General features: G+C 45.4%; 1 protein-coding gene across 1 annotated transcript; it reads right to left on the bottom strand.

Moving 5' to 3' along the window:
* Positions 1 to 1,969: 1,969 nt before the first annotated feature.
* On the bottom strand, positions 1,970 to 9,575 carry ntf4 (neurotrophin 4). The gene is made up of 2 exons (XM_071907610.2): positions 9,174 to 9,575; positions 1,970 to 4,458 (listed from the first exon to the last, which is right to left on the bottom strand). Exon 2 carries the CDS (start codon positions 4,437 to 4,439, stop codon positions 2,919 to 2,921), a length of 1,521 nt encoding a protein of 506 aa, XP_071763711.1. The 5' UTR covers positions 4,440 to 4,458; positions 9,174 to 9,575; the 3' UTR covers positions 1,970 to 2,918.
* Positions 9,576 to 12,547: the final 2,972 nt, after the last annotated feature.

A 12,547-nucleotide genomic window follows, 5' to 3' on the forward strand; every position in this document is an offset into this window, starting at 1 on the left:
GTTTGTGCCAATCTTCTAGGCTGCCCCTCTCCTTTACATCACACCTGGTGCCGTCTGCACATAGTCAGCGCAGTTGGAGATATCAGGGCTCATTTTCCCACCTTCAGATGATGCTGCCATTCATTCTTGTACAGTATAAAAAAAAAACAGCTTCTGCAGGCTTGAAATTTGCCCAAGCTAGATAATCCATCACAGTTAACATGAAGCCTTAATTTGATTTTCCCAAAGTCTCTGTTTCGTTGTTATTTCATTGTGCCGAGTTGAGCGTTTTCATATCGGTGTCAATCAGCTGACACCCACAGGAACAGATGGAAATAATTCCTCAAAAACACGTCGCCTTACAAACTCTTGTCACATCCATGTCTGTTTTTATTTAGGGCGCCTCTGTTAGCCGGGACAGCAGCTCACTTCAAGCTAGGTTTGCCACTGTAAAGTTTGTATTTTAAAAACAAATGATTACATACAGCATGCGTTGCAAAATGATTGGGGGAAATGTAAACTAGAACGCAGACAGAAGTAAACAGGGCTATAACTATAAACGACGCCGGTATTCTCCTTTCTGCTGATGAGGCGACTGGTGTCCAGTGTCAGCCATTGTGGCTCTATTGTTGGCTTCTATGGTGCTGTCAGGGGTATCCCTAAGTGTCCCCAATTGGTTGGAGTGGTGTAGTAAAACACGTCCCCATTCAGGCCGCCATTTTAGGCTCCGGCCACATCAGACGGACCCTCCTCACGGTTTGTCTTTTGGCACCTTGAAAGCCGAGAGGCTCCTGGCTGAGTAATCTCTTTTGAAGGGACCCCATTATAGAGATCAAAGACCACGGCACAGAAGTGGATGGGACGGGGGGGGGGGGGGGGGCACACAGAGGCATTGTGTTCAATGGGTGTGATGTCATTCAGTAGTGAGTAGGAAATCCATAAAGTGGGTTTTAAATATAGAGGGGAGGGCATGCTGTTGAGGCCAGGTTACCTCCTGTGGCTCGAATTCAAAGTCCTGGCTGGCCCTCTGCCATGTGGTCGCGTAGTTTATGACTTGTAATCATCAGCTCAGGGTCTTGGGGTGCTCCTGATGACAGGAAAGGTGGCAGAGAGATAAAACAGCGACCCAAAGGGAGGGAGAGAAAAACGAAAAGAAAAAGGATGGGCAGAACCCAGTCATTTTACTGCGCACACAAGCCATAACAGAAACCAAGAGCTAGTCTCTCTGGGGCCGAGGTCAGAGAGAAGCAGGGAGAGAGGGCGAGACGGAGGAAGTCCAGGAACAAAACCTTTAGCCTCTGTGTTTACGATGCATGTCAAACAAACAAGACGACAATGAACTAAAACATTTTTTTGGTGGTGAAGATGATATGAGGTGTCGTTTAAAAAAAATATATATCTGTATAATAAACCTACGAGGGTGGGAGCCTGGGGATCAATTTGTAAAATGTGTGTATTTTTTTCAGTTGTATTTTTTATTTTCTACGATAACTATATTTATTTTATTTATGTATGTATTGGATAAATGTATGTACATGTTCCGTTTCTTCTTGATTCTGACTTAATTTGAACTAGTTTTAAAAGTAAATATGAAACATTGAAAATGGTCATTCAAATACGCTACTGTATGTGTACATTTTGAGAACAAATTGTGCAATGATTTAACAGATTTCCATGATAAAAGTGATAGTAATACAAATTGAAAATATCATCTGGAAAATAAACAATGATGATGATGATGATGATGATGATGGTGATGTAAAAGAAAAAAATAAAGTGATCCAGGTGGATCTGCTGATCATCGCAAACTTTTTTTCTCTCTGGGGGGAAACTGCTTGATTGCAGAAGAATACATTAGCAGTGTAATATATGAAATTCACTATATCATGATAATATTTTACAGATAAAACCCAGGTGTTTAGAGTGTTGTTATGTACAATATACATGTGTAACCAGTTAGTAAAATTGTGTGAAAAGAATTTGCTGAATACAAAGATCCTTTATTACCGTGTTTGGTAGGCAAACTGAACAAACCAGCAGCTGAAGAACTGAACTCTTTAGGTGTCATATAAGTTAACAATCACATGGTTTTAAGAGTATTTCGATTCATGAACCGAGTTACACAGAGAGAGACGGGATGCAGAACTGCAAACTGTCGGCGTGGGTGAAATCACGCTAAAGTGTGCCCATAGCTTGAATACCATGTACAAATTCCCCATCGGACTCGGTTGTAAAAGGACTATTGAGGCATCCGTGGTATAATCCATATGGGAAGAGTGCGGAGCAGTAAAATAGACCCTCAGTAGGTGGCGCTCCTTCCTCTAACAAGCCGGACAGACCAGAGGCTGGAATTATCATCAGTTGTGCACTGCAGTGACCTACCACTCCAAGAAACCTTCTTCTATAAATACACACAGATATACATAGCTTTATACATAAAGGTATACTGGTCTCATATTGTACACATACAAAGTAATATATTAATATCAAAGACATACACATGCTTACATACTAATCAAAAATAACTTACATTATGTAAAGATGATAAATCATAAAAAAAACAGTACTTTTTTAAAAGTAAAATCTCTATCTTTATATATGACAATTTTCCCTAAGATCTAGTATTGAGGTCTTCTTGTTTTGCTGTAGTCCGTTTGGGTTGTGGTGGAGGGAGGGTTTGGAAAAGAGAGAGACAACTGAAAAAAAAAAAAAAAAAAAAAAAGTGGATGAAGGCAGGAATAACTTCCGTCATTTTTTGAGGAAAGGCCACTTAGTCCAGCAAGAGAGAGCCCACAGAAATATGTCACAGCGGCTCTGCTCTGTGTCAGATTCCACTTCTCACTTCTCCCAAACACTCTGCTCTGACACCTTCATCTCTCTCTCTCTCTCTCTCTCTCTCTCTCTCTCTCTCTCTCTCTCTCAGCCTCCCCTCCTCCTCGTCACGCCTTCCCCCCCCACTGCCTGTTCGCTCTGGACAGCAGCACGCAAACGCAGGACGAGTCGATGCGGATCCACCTCCAGCCGGTTCTGTTGTTGTCGTCCCTGGTGAGCGCTCGGACGAAGGACTGCTTGGCTTTGCACTCGCTCACCCACTGTTTTTTATCCACGCCCAAGCAGCCGGCCCCGGCGACGCCCGGCCCCGTCGACCCCGCGGCCCCGCTGGCGTCCCTCGACCTTCGCGGCGCGACGGCGTCCCTCTGCTCGGCCCGGCGGCAGCGAGTCTCGTAAAAGTACTGCTTGAGCGGCCCCGTTTGAGTCTGGATGTCCTGCAGGATGGTGACCGTCTGACCGTGGGAGTCGGTGGCGGTCTTCTTGTCGATGACCCAAAAGCTTTCCGACTCGCAGACCGACCTCTCCCCTCTCCTGGTCTCGGACAAGTGCGAGCGTTTGTTCCTTTTGGCGGGACGGGCGACCTCGCCGGCGCCTCTGATGGCCTCCGCCCAGCTCAGAGGCCCGCTCCTGTCGATCGCCCTGTCGCCGTGACCCTCGATGTGTCCGTCCACGTCCACCAAGTCCTCCTGCTCCTGCTGCTCGCCGTCCCCGTCCTCCGGCAGCATGCCGGTCTCCAACATGAGGAGGAGAGGCGGGTGCTTGGGGGGCGACGGGGACGGGGAGAACAGAACCCGTGGGTGTGCGTCCAGAAACATCTCATCTCCTTCCTGTATACCGTCCAACCTAATCCCCAGACCGAGTCCTGCTTCCAGGCCCAAGCTCTCCTCGGCCGGCTCCGGACCTCTTCCGGCCCCTGGTGTCCCCCGCCCCCCCCTCCCCATCGCCGCTACGTTTCCCGGCTGCTCCGACGGGACAGTCGGTTCCGGGCCTGTTTGACCCTGGACACTAGCAGCCTGATTACGGGTGTCCGCCCCAGAAACCTGTAATGGTCTGATGTCATTTCTCTCGGTTCTCGATTTCTCTATAGAGTCGAGAAGATTGTCCTTCTTAGCAAAGTCTGCAACATTGGTGTCATCTCGCCTGCTGCTGTCCGCTTTGTAGTCCTGCGGTAGAGAATTATCCTGGGAAACAAAGCCATTACGACTATTAACGCCGGAGGTCCTGAGTTTTCCTCCTTCTGTGGGAACATCTAAACTCACGTTGCTTATATTATCGCTGTCCGAGTTGCTATTTGATTGGTAGCTTCCTCGATTCTTCCCTTTGTGCGCGGAAAGCCCTTCATGTACGGAGGATTTCGCATAATCCTCATAGTTTCGGTGGTTTTGTCCGTTGGCGTCTCGGCTGCGCGCGGCAGCCGTGTTGTAGTCCTTCTGCGAGGCATTTCTCTGGAAGTCGTAGTCCACAGGGGATCGGATGGGAGCTGCGAGGCGACGGGCCGAGTCATGGCGGTCCTCTCTGCGGTCGTCAAGGCCAGGCTCTGTCGTTGCGGCAACGATCCTGGACACGGGGCTGTGAGGGAAGGGCAGGGCCGAGGCGATCACCATGGCAACCAGGGGAAGCCAGTGCATCACTCCCAAGACGTATCAGCTGATGGAGGGTCAGAGTAGATGAGAGAGGGGGGGGGGGATAGAGGGGAGAGAGACAGAGGGAGAAAAAGAGAGAGACAATGTTATGTTAACAAGGCAAACTGTGGCTTATACAGTTAAACTAGCACCTCAATTAAAATGTAAAATGAGAGTTTTTACTGGTGGCCTGCAGCTTTATGACCCTAGTGTTTTAACTGCTGAGGTATGGCTTTAAAATCTTGGCAGAACTCTTGGAAAAAAAGTACAGCAAGGTCGCCCCGGTTTCTCCATGTGGGAAGATGGAGTTCGGTTATGAACGCTGACCTTCGAGCGGAGACACTGACAACCTGGTATGTACGCAAGTCAGAAACTTTACAGCCAAAGGAAACGGATTAAAGCACAACAGCCACCCAAGAAAATGGACCTTCTGTTTCAGCTTTTAAGGGCATGAATGTTTTTGTTGTTGTTCATCCGTGACTCTTGGTGAGAAGTGTCTTTGAGTCAGCGGTGACAGATTTGGTTTGTATTGTGTCTGTTTGCCAAAACACACTAATTAAAAGAGAAGAATCAAAGTGTTGCTGAGGTACACCTCAATTATTCTACCTGATCAGACCTGGGTAGGTACATCAGCGTACATACATTTGTTTTTTTCCACCACCGGGTGCCTGAACATGATATAACACATCTGCTGCCTTGGATTGGCAAGGTTTTTCTTTTAAGGACTGTCCTCTAGGTGAAGTGCAACCGTCGCTAAGTCTTAATACTGCAGGATCTTCCAAGCAATTCTTCTTAGGGGTGGAGCAAAAGTAGGTGACATTTACGTTGCCAAAACTGTACAGTATGTTGTAAGGGGAAAATAAAAATGATTTTGCCTTTGATGCATTGCTTTGCTTGAGCTACTCAAGCACTATTACCAGCAGAGGGCAACTGAGACCGTCCAATTGGGTCTATGAAGTGATAATTATTGAGGTAAAACAATTTGCGCATTTCTTTGAGAATATCACATCACTACATATAAAACTTGTGTCTATTGGTAACAAAATAGGTGTCTGTGTGAGTAACAGTCACAGATTTCGTAAGAAGCATCCAATGTGTATTATTTACAACTTAAAGATGCGCTTCCTTCTCTTAATTGCCGTCTGATTCTATGTTAAAACAATAATCGGGTCATGTCCCCATAATAACTGTGGATCAACAAACACTGTACCATAAAAAGAAATGGAAAAACTGCTTCATGTGAGGCAATACTTTCCTAGCGTGCGGAAAACTTCTGAAGCATATCGGTTTGTCAACGTCTGACATAAGAATTTTAATGAAGGAAGAAACAAGTAGTAAAGATAATTAGTTTGGCTTTTAAAGTTAGTCTCTGACTAACTGGAACACACAGTTGAGTCACCCGGTCCATGTGACATATATACAGTAGTGTAGCGTTGCAGGTAGAGCGTGAAACAGAAACCTTGGGCACAGGTGAGCGCCAGTTTTGTTTGTTATTTGTTTGGAAGCAGGGAGGAGGTCAGTTGGAAAGAGTTAAAATAGGTGGAATGATCAGAATGTGAGTGATGCGGCTTTACTGCGGAGCCTCCTTCACCGTTTCCTCAGGCAGCAGAGGGAAAAAAAAACAGGGTGACAGAATGAGTGAGAAGTGAGTTTGTGTGTTTGCTTGCTTGTGGTGGGTTTGGATGTATCATCGGTGAGGGAGGGGTGCATGTGAATGAGTGAGAGGTGTTAAAACAAACCCCCGCACACATGTACGGAGCGAGGCCACACCCTGGACACAACGCCGCAGCCGAAGCAGTAGCAGCAGCAGGGTTTGGGTGACACATCGCTCACGCAGCCACCCCAGGGCGCTCAAAGTGCCTGCTTGTGTTTTTGCTGACGATAAATCACATCAAAGCGCGGCGAGCTTCCTGTTTTCTCTCCGACTACCTGTCGGCGAAGGGCCTGCCAAACAAAACCCAGGTGTTTCGGCGCGATGGGACGCAAAATGAAACGCTGCTGACAGTGACACGCCCCTCAGACACAAACGTGGAGCGCTCCGCCAAAACTGCCATTTAAGAGTTGTTACACCAAGTGTGCAATTAAGGTGACGCTCATGTCAGGGAGGCGATGGGAAATTTGAATTAGGTGGAACAGGGGCGGAGGGATGGAAACTGAGAACTTATCAGTCAAGGAGGTATGGGAAAATCTCTAAAGTGTGTGAGTGTGTGTGGTAGGAGTTGTGTGTTTCTTTAGGGCAGCTACACACCACACAGGAGGCAGGCAGGCAGGCAGGCAGGCAGGCAGGCTGTATAAGTGGTTTCTGTGTAGCACAGCAGCAGCAGCACTTCATCACCATGCTCCATTTGCTACAATGACACGCATCATTTGCGCTCCCTGCAAGGCTAGACAAGGACCTCGACGCTCCTCCGCCCCTCTGGACAAGACCCAAGCACTCTGAACCCCCCTCCTCCTCCTCCTCCTCCTCTTCCTCCTCCTCCTCCTGCTGCCCCCAAATCCACCAACCGCAGAAAAAAAAAATCCCAAACACTCTCTCTAAAGCGAAACGACAAAGCTCGCTCAGCAAATAAAAAACCCCACTCAACGCTCCACACTCCACACTTAACTTAATCCTAATCTCCAGCTTGCCTAAATTCTCCCAAATGAGCTGAGGGGGGGAGCGTAGGAGGAGGAATACCCTAAAACCACAGGACACTGCCTGAGCAAACAGAAAAAACACACCCCGACTAACTCATCCAGCAAAAACGAAGGAATAAACACGCTGAACTAAACAAACAAAGACTAAAAACTGGGACATGAACTTGAAGGCTTCCACGAAACCACCTTGTTGACGTGCAAACGGCGAGGCCTCGACCCGCACCGGAGAGCTTCCGCACGTGCTGCAGCTGAGTGTGAACATGAAAAGAAAAACAATAAAAGGAAAGTGACTTGTGTGTAAATCTGGGTTGCACCTGGCAACTGGATTGACTTCTGTTCGAGCGCTGCCAGTGTGAACCGTGGGGGTCTGAGCCAGATAAGGCAGCGTGAGTGAAGGAGGAATCAGGGGGAATTAAGGCTCCGGCTGTGAGACCCTCCTCCAGGGAGCAGACGCCACGAAGCAGCTCCACACCTGGCACTGGCTACTGTGCTATTAGCCTGTTAACTAAACTAATCCATAACCCCCCCTCCCCTCATGTGTGGCTAATATCAGGCCCTGTCCACCTGACAGAGACATAATGCATTCTGTGTTAGTGTTGTAGCACCAGGCCCCCGTCCGCCTAATCCTGCCTCTTTGAAGTCCTGTAACCCAATGAAGACGTCTGGAACCTGCCGAATGGAGGAAGTCCCCACCCCCCCCCCACCCCCCCACCCCCCCCCCCCCAAAAAAAAAAAAAGATGTTTCACCTCCTTCTACAAATTGAAATGACAAGCTTGATCCCACATGGCTCAGGTCAGATTAGAGGATGAAATGCGTGGCGTTTTTTAGGCATCGGAACCGGTGGCAGAGGAGTGGCTGCGACGCCTCGCCGTGTGACATGGAAAACACTGGCAGCCAGGTAAATGTTTGTCTTGTCTCTCTCTCTCTCTCTCTCTCTCTCTCTCTCTCTCTCTCTCCCTGTATAGAGGTTGCGTAAAAAGCCTTGGCCTCACATGTGCTCATTTACAATGCCTGGCTGTCCCACTGTGCAAACAGCCCATTAATTCCAGGTCTATGATTGTTTCATACCACGCTCTGCCTGCGAGCTCCAGCCTCCTAACCTTGGCTCCATATGGGCGGCTGCATCAATGATATCTCCCTCAAATCATTAGCACATCCCTCTCTCTCTCCCCCTCTCTCTCCCTCTCCCTCTCTCTCTCTATCCCCTACATACACATACACAAGACATGAGTACACACTTCAGATCAGCCACTGTAAATACAGTCACAGCAATTGCATTTAAATAGAATAACTGACTTGTCTTTGCTTCTAAGGAGAAGCCTGTTCAAACCTTTATGACCCTTTCAAATACAGACAAACAAGATGTAATACCTTACTACTGTGTGTTAAGGGAAATTAGATTAGACTCAATAGACTGTGAATTCTTTATTATTAGGTTATGCCTTATTTTCTGGTTTATTAAGTAGATAATAATTCACTTGCAGTTGAAGCAGTCGCCCAAAATCCCCAGCTAGTCTACTGAGCCTCATCTGTTGACAAGATTAAATTAAAAAAGCATCAGCGGGCCTGGTTTAGGGCAACTTGTGTGATCTTAACCTGCGGGTTTGGATTATGAGTCGGTAGCTCTCGCCTCACCTGAGTGACTGCCAACGAAAACAAAATGTGAAATATGACTACAGGTTTGCCAAAGAAAATAAAACATGAAATACGACTAGGACTGCTGTGTTTCAAGTGGCCTGGCACCGGGCAGGAGCAGCTAGAGTGAGGAAATGAATGTCCAAAAATACTGAAGAAACTCCATATGATTTAATATAAATAAATAAATACAATTTAAATAGATTTAAATAGCCTAAATCTAATAATACTAAAATCTAAACAAATACATAAAAATCAAATAATCGCATAAGTAGGCCTAAGTAAATAAATAAATACACAGCATGAGCTAATTTAATAGGCTAAATAAATTAAATTAAATAAATAAACAAACAAACAAATAATTAAATAATTAAATGAATACATAGCCTACATAGATGCATAGCCTACATACATATAATACTAAAACACCATTTTATACAGACAGTTAGCATGATTTAATCCCATACCGTTTAGGTGAGATCCGGACCCCGCGTCCTTCCAGCTGACACCACATTGATTATAGAGTCCGGTCGCCAGTTGCTCAACTGGTTAAAAAAAAAAAAAAAAAACGGGCTCAAAAACACTTTCTATCAGCAGCCACAAAACGAATCGCATGCATTTCTATCTTCTTTTCTCCTTTCAATAGTCCGTGACATGGCATGAACCAAAATCCGACGAGGAAAAGAAAAGTAAAATCGTTAAAAGGCAGAAAACTGTGCAGTCCCGGGAGCGCTTCTACAGGGAAAAGCAGCAGCCTGGTCGGTGTTATGCGCCCCAAAACTGTCAAAAAAATGCAAATGCGCCTCAAAATTGAGATATTCCAGAAGTTGTTACTCCTCCACGACAGGCGAGGGAAAACATATTTCACTTCAAATATGTGAACGAAGAAGTGGAGAAGTGAAGAAGTTTGCCAAATGTTTCCAGTTATCTGAACTCCGCCTGAAACGCGTAAACCCAGAGCAAGCCGTCAAGCTAGCCGGAGTGAAAAATACCACTTCCGGTCGTTGCTTTCAAAATAAAAGCCTTATTGATGAACGTGCGTTGTAGCGGCGTATTTCGATAAGAATGACGCTTTTATTTGTGAAGGCAGATTCGTCGCACCTCCTGTATTGTTCTTTGTTATCTGTTGCTAGCTTGACGCAGCTAACGACTCCGGTTTCTGGGGAAGCGCAAAGACAAGACGGAGCAAGAGGGTTTTTTTTTTTTCCTCAAGAGGTTATATTGAACTGAGGCGTATAGCACTCATCGAGTAACATCTGTGAGAGCAGATGCATCTAAACCCCGTTTCCTAAAAAATACACATATATAATAGGCTATGATATGATAAGTAATCGATGAGAGCGAGCAAAATGAGCATAGGCTACAATTCTTCCTCACTATTGATTCATTCAAAATATCATTTGGGAAGTCAGGCTCGAGATGTGCGTGACAGAGACATTTTTTTTTTTTTACCTTTACCTCCTCCCCGAAATACCCCGCCCCAAAATTCCCAAGAAAACAATTTGATCAATGGCCAACAATCCCATCTTGGCTCGGATCCGTATGTGATGTGGGTTTATTATAGTAACTTACAGTAACTGAGCAACTTATTATAAACAAGCTGAAGGGAAGTGGATGGCGTGATTCGTTAGGATCTATGTTTTCAAGTGCACATAGAGCAACATAATCCCACTTGGCACAATCAGCCCTCTGGATGTAACCTTTTCTTTCACTGCCAAAGTCAGCTTTAGATTGCTTCCTCCCTCCTCGTGCCAGATTGCTTGTTTCACATGTAAAGCTTTTAGATGTCTCTCACATCCAGAGTGACTTACAGTGAGTGAGCACAGAGGGATCAGTGTCTTGCTCAAAGGCACTTCGACACGACATCTGGCTCCTGCTGGAATCCGTGGCTGTTATGAGGATCGAACCTGAGATCTTCTGGTTATGGGACAGTATTTACTGAAAATGTTTTTTATCCTTGTCTGAATGTTTTCCCATAAGCAAAAAATATATGGCTGTATACACCACAGACACACATTTATGAATAATATGCCCTGGCAAGCTATTTCAAAATGTAAGCATGCCTAAATATACTTTATAATTTATTGTGTAATATATTCTCAGATGAGAACATACACTTTGAAATATCAGTGTATATTCAGTGTGTCCTCGGTTGGATAACATATCCTGGGATCAGCTACATTTAAGTATATTCCATGTTAAATGTATCTCTGTAACATGTAAACATGTAAATGCATAGCCTATAGAACATGAATATGGAATTTTCATTTACATTTCCTCCATATTGTACATAAGTGTGCATATACAGTTAAAAGATACAAGACATATAACTTGGTTCCCATATATGTCAAGATATAATATAGCCTATATGATGTTAAAATGTTTCTTTGTGTGTGGGTTGATTTGTTCAGTGCGCTCATAAAGTCAGAAGGATAGAAACACTGAGACTGTCTGGTCTGTTTCACACAGAAAAATAAGGGTGTCAACTGGAACTGAAAATGGTTCTTCAGAGCGACGCCATAGAGGAACGACTTCTGGTTCCACAAAGAGAGACCGAGGTTCATTAAAGAACCATTTCTGTATTCCCTTGCTTAGACACCTGCACTGTGTTGCATGGAGGGGTTTGGTTACTGTGTGGCAATGCAGCTGTTTTATATTCCATGTTTTTATTGTTTTAACATTTTATCTATTTTTGTCTATCTTCATTGTTATTTTATGTATTCTATGTATTTTATGTATTTTATGCATACCGTATGTATGTATTGTGTATGGTCTAACGTCTTAAGAGTTGCACTGATGCAAATTCCTATCAACTTTGTTGACAAGGCAATAAATTGTTGAATCTTGAACAACCATGAAGTGATTCTTTAGTAGCTGATGGTTCTTTGTGGAACGCAAAACCTTTTAAAGTCAGTGTAGGTCTGGATGAGACACAGTGGAGGGCTAGGAGAGAGAGAGAGAGAGAGAGAGACAGAGAGAGAGAGAGAGACAGAGAGAGAGAGAGAGAGAGAGAGAGAGACAGGGAAGCAGACAGACAGACAGACTGTGAAGCAGACAGACAGACACACAGACAGACAGACAGTCAGTCAGTCAGTCAAACAGACAGACAGGCAGTCAGACAGTCAGACAGACAGTCAGACAGTCAGTCAAACAGACAGACAGACAGACAGACAGACAGACAGTCAGTCAGTCAGTCAAACAGACAGACAGGCAGTCAGACAGTCAGACAGACAGTCAGTCAGTCAGTCAAACAGACAGACAGTCAGACAGACAGGCAGACAGACAGACAGGCAGACAGACAGACAGACAGACAGACAGTCAGACAGTCAGACAGACAGACAGACAGTCAGACAGACAGACAGTCAGTCAGTCAGTCAAACAGACAGACAGTCAGACAGACAGACAGACAGACAGACAGTCAGTGAGTCAGTCAGTCAGTCAAACAGACAGGCAGACAGACAGTCAGTCAGACAGACAGTCAGTCAGTGAGTCAGTCAGTCAAACAGACAGACAGTCAGACAGACAGACAGACAGTCAGTCAGTGAGTCAGTCAGTCAAACAGACAGTCAGTCAGACAGACAGGCAGTCAGACAGTCAGTCAGTCAAACAGACAGACAGTCAGACAGACAGACAGTCAGTCAGTGAGTCAGTCAGTCAAACAGACAGTCAGTCAGACAGACAGGCAGTCAGACAGTCAGTCAGTCAAACAGACAGACAGACAGACAGTCAGTCAGTCAAACAGACAGACAGTCAGACAGACAGACAGACAGACAGACAGACAGACAGACAGACAGACAGTCAGTCAGTCAAACAGACAGACAGACAGTCAGACAGACAGACA

This window comes from Centroberyx gerrardi, chromosome 7 (assembly GCF_048128805.1).
Source record: "Centroberyx gerrardi isolate f3 chromosome 7, fCenGer3.hap1.cur.20231027, whole genome shotgun sequence".
NCBI lineage: Eukaryota > Metazoa > Chordata > Actinopteri > Beryciformes > Berycidae > Centroberyx > Centroberyx gerrardi.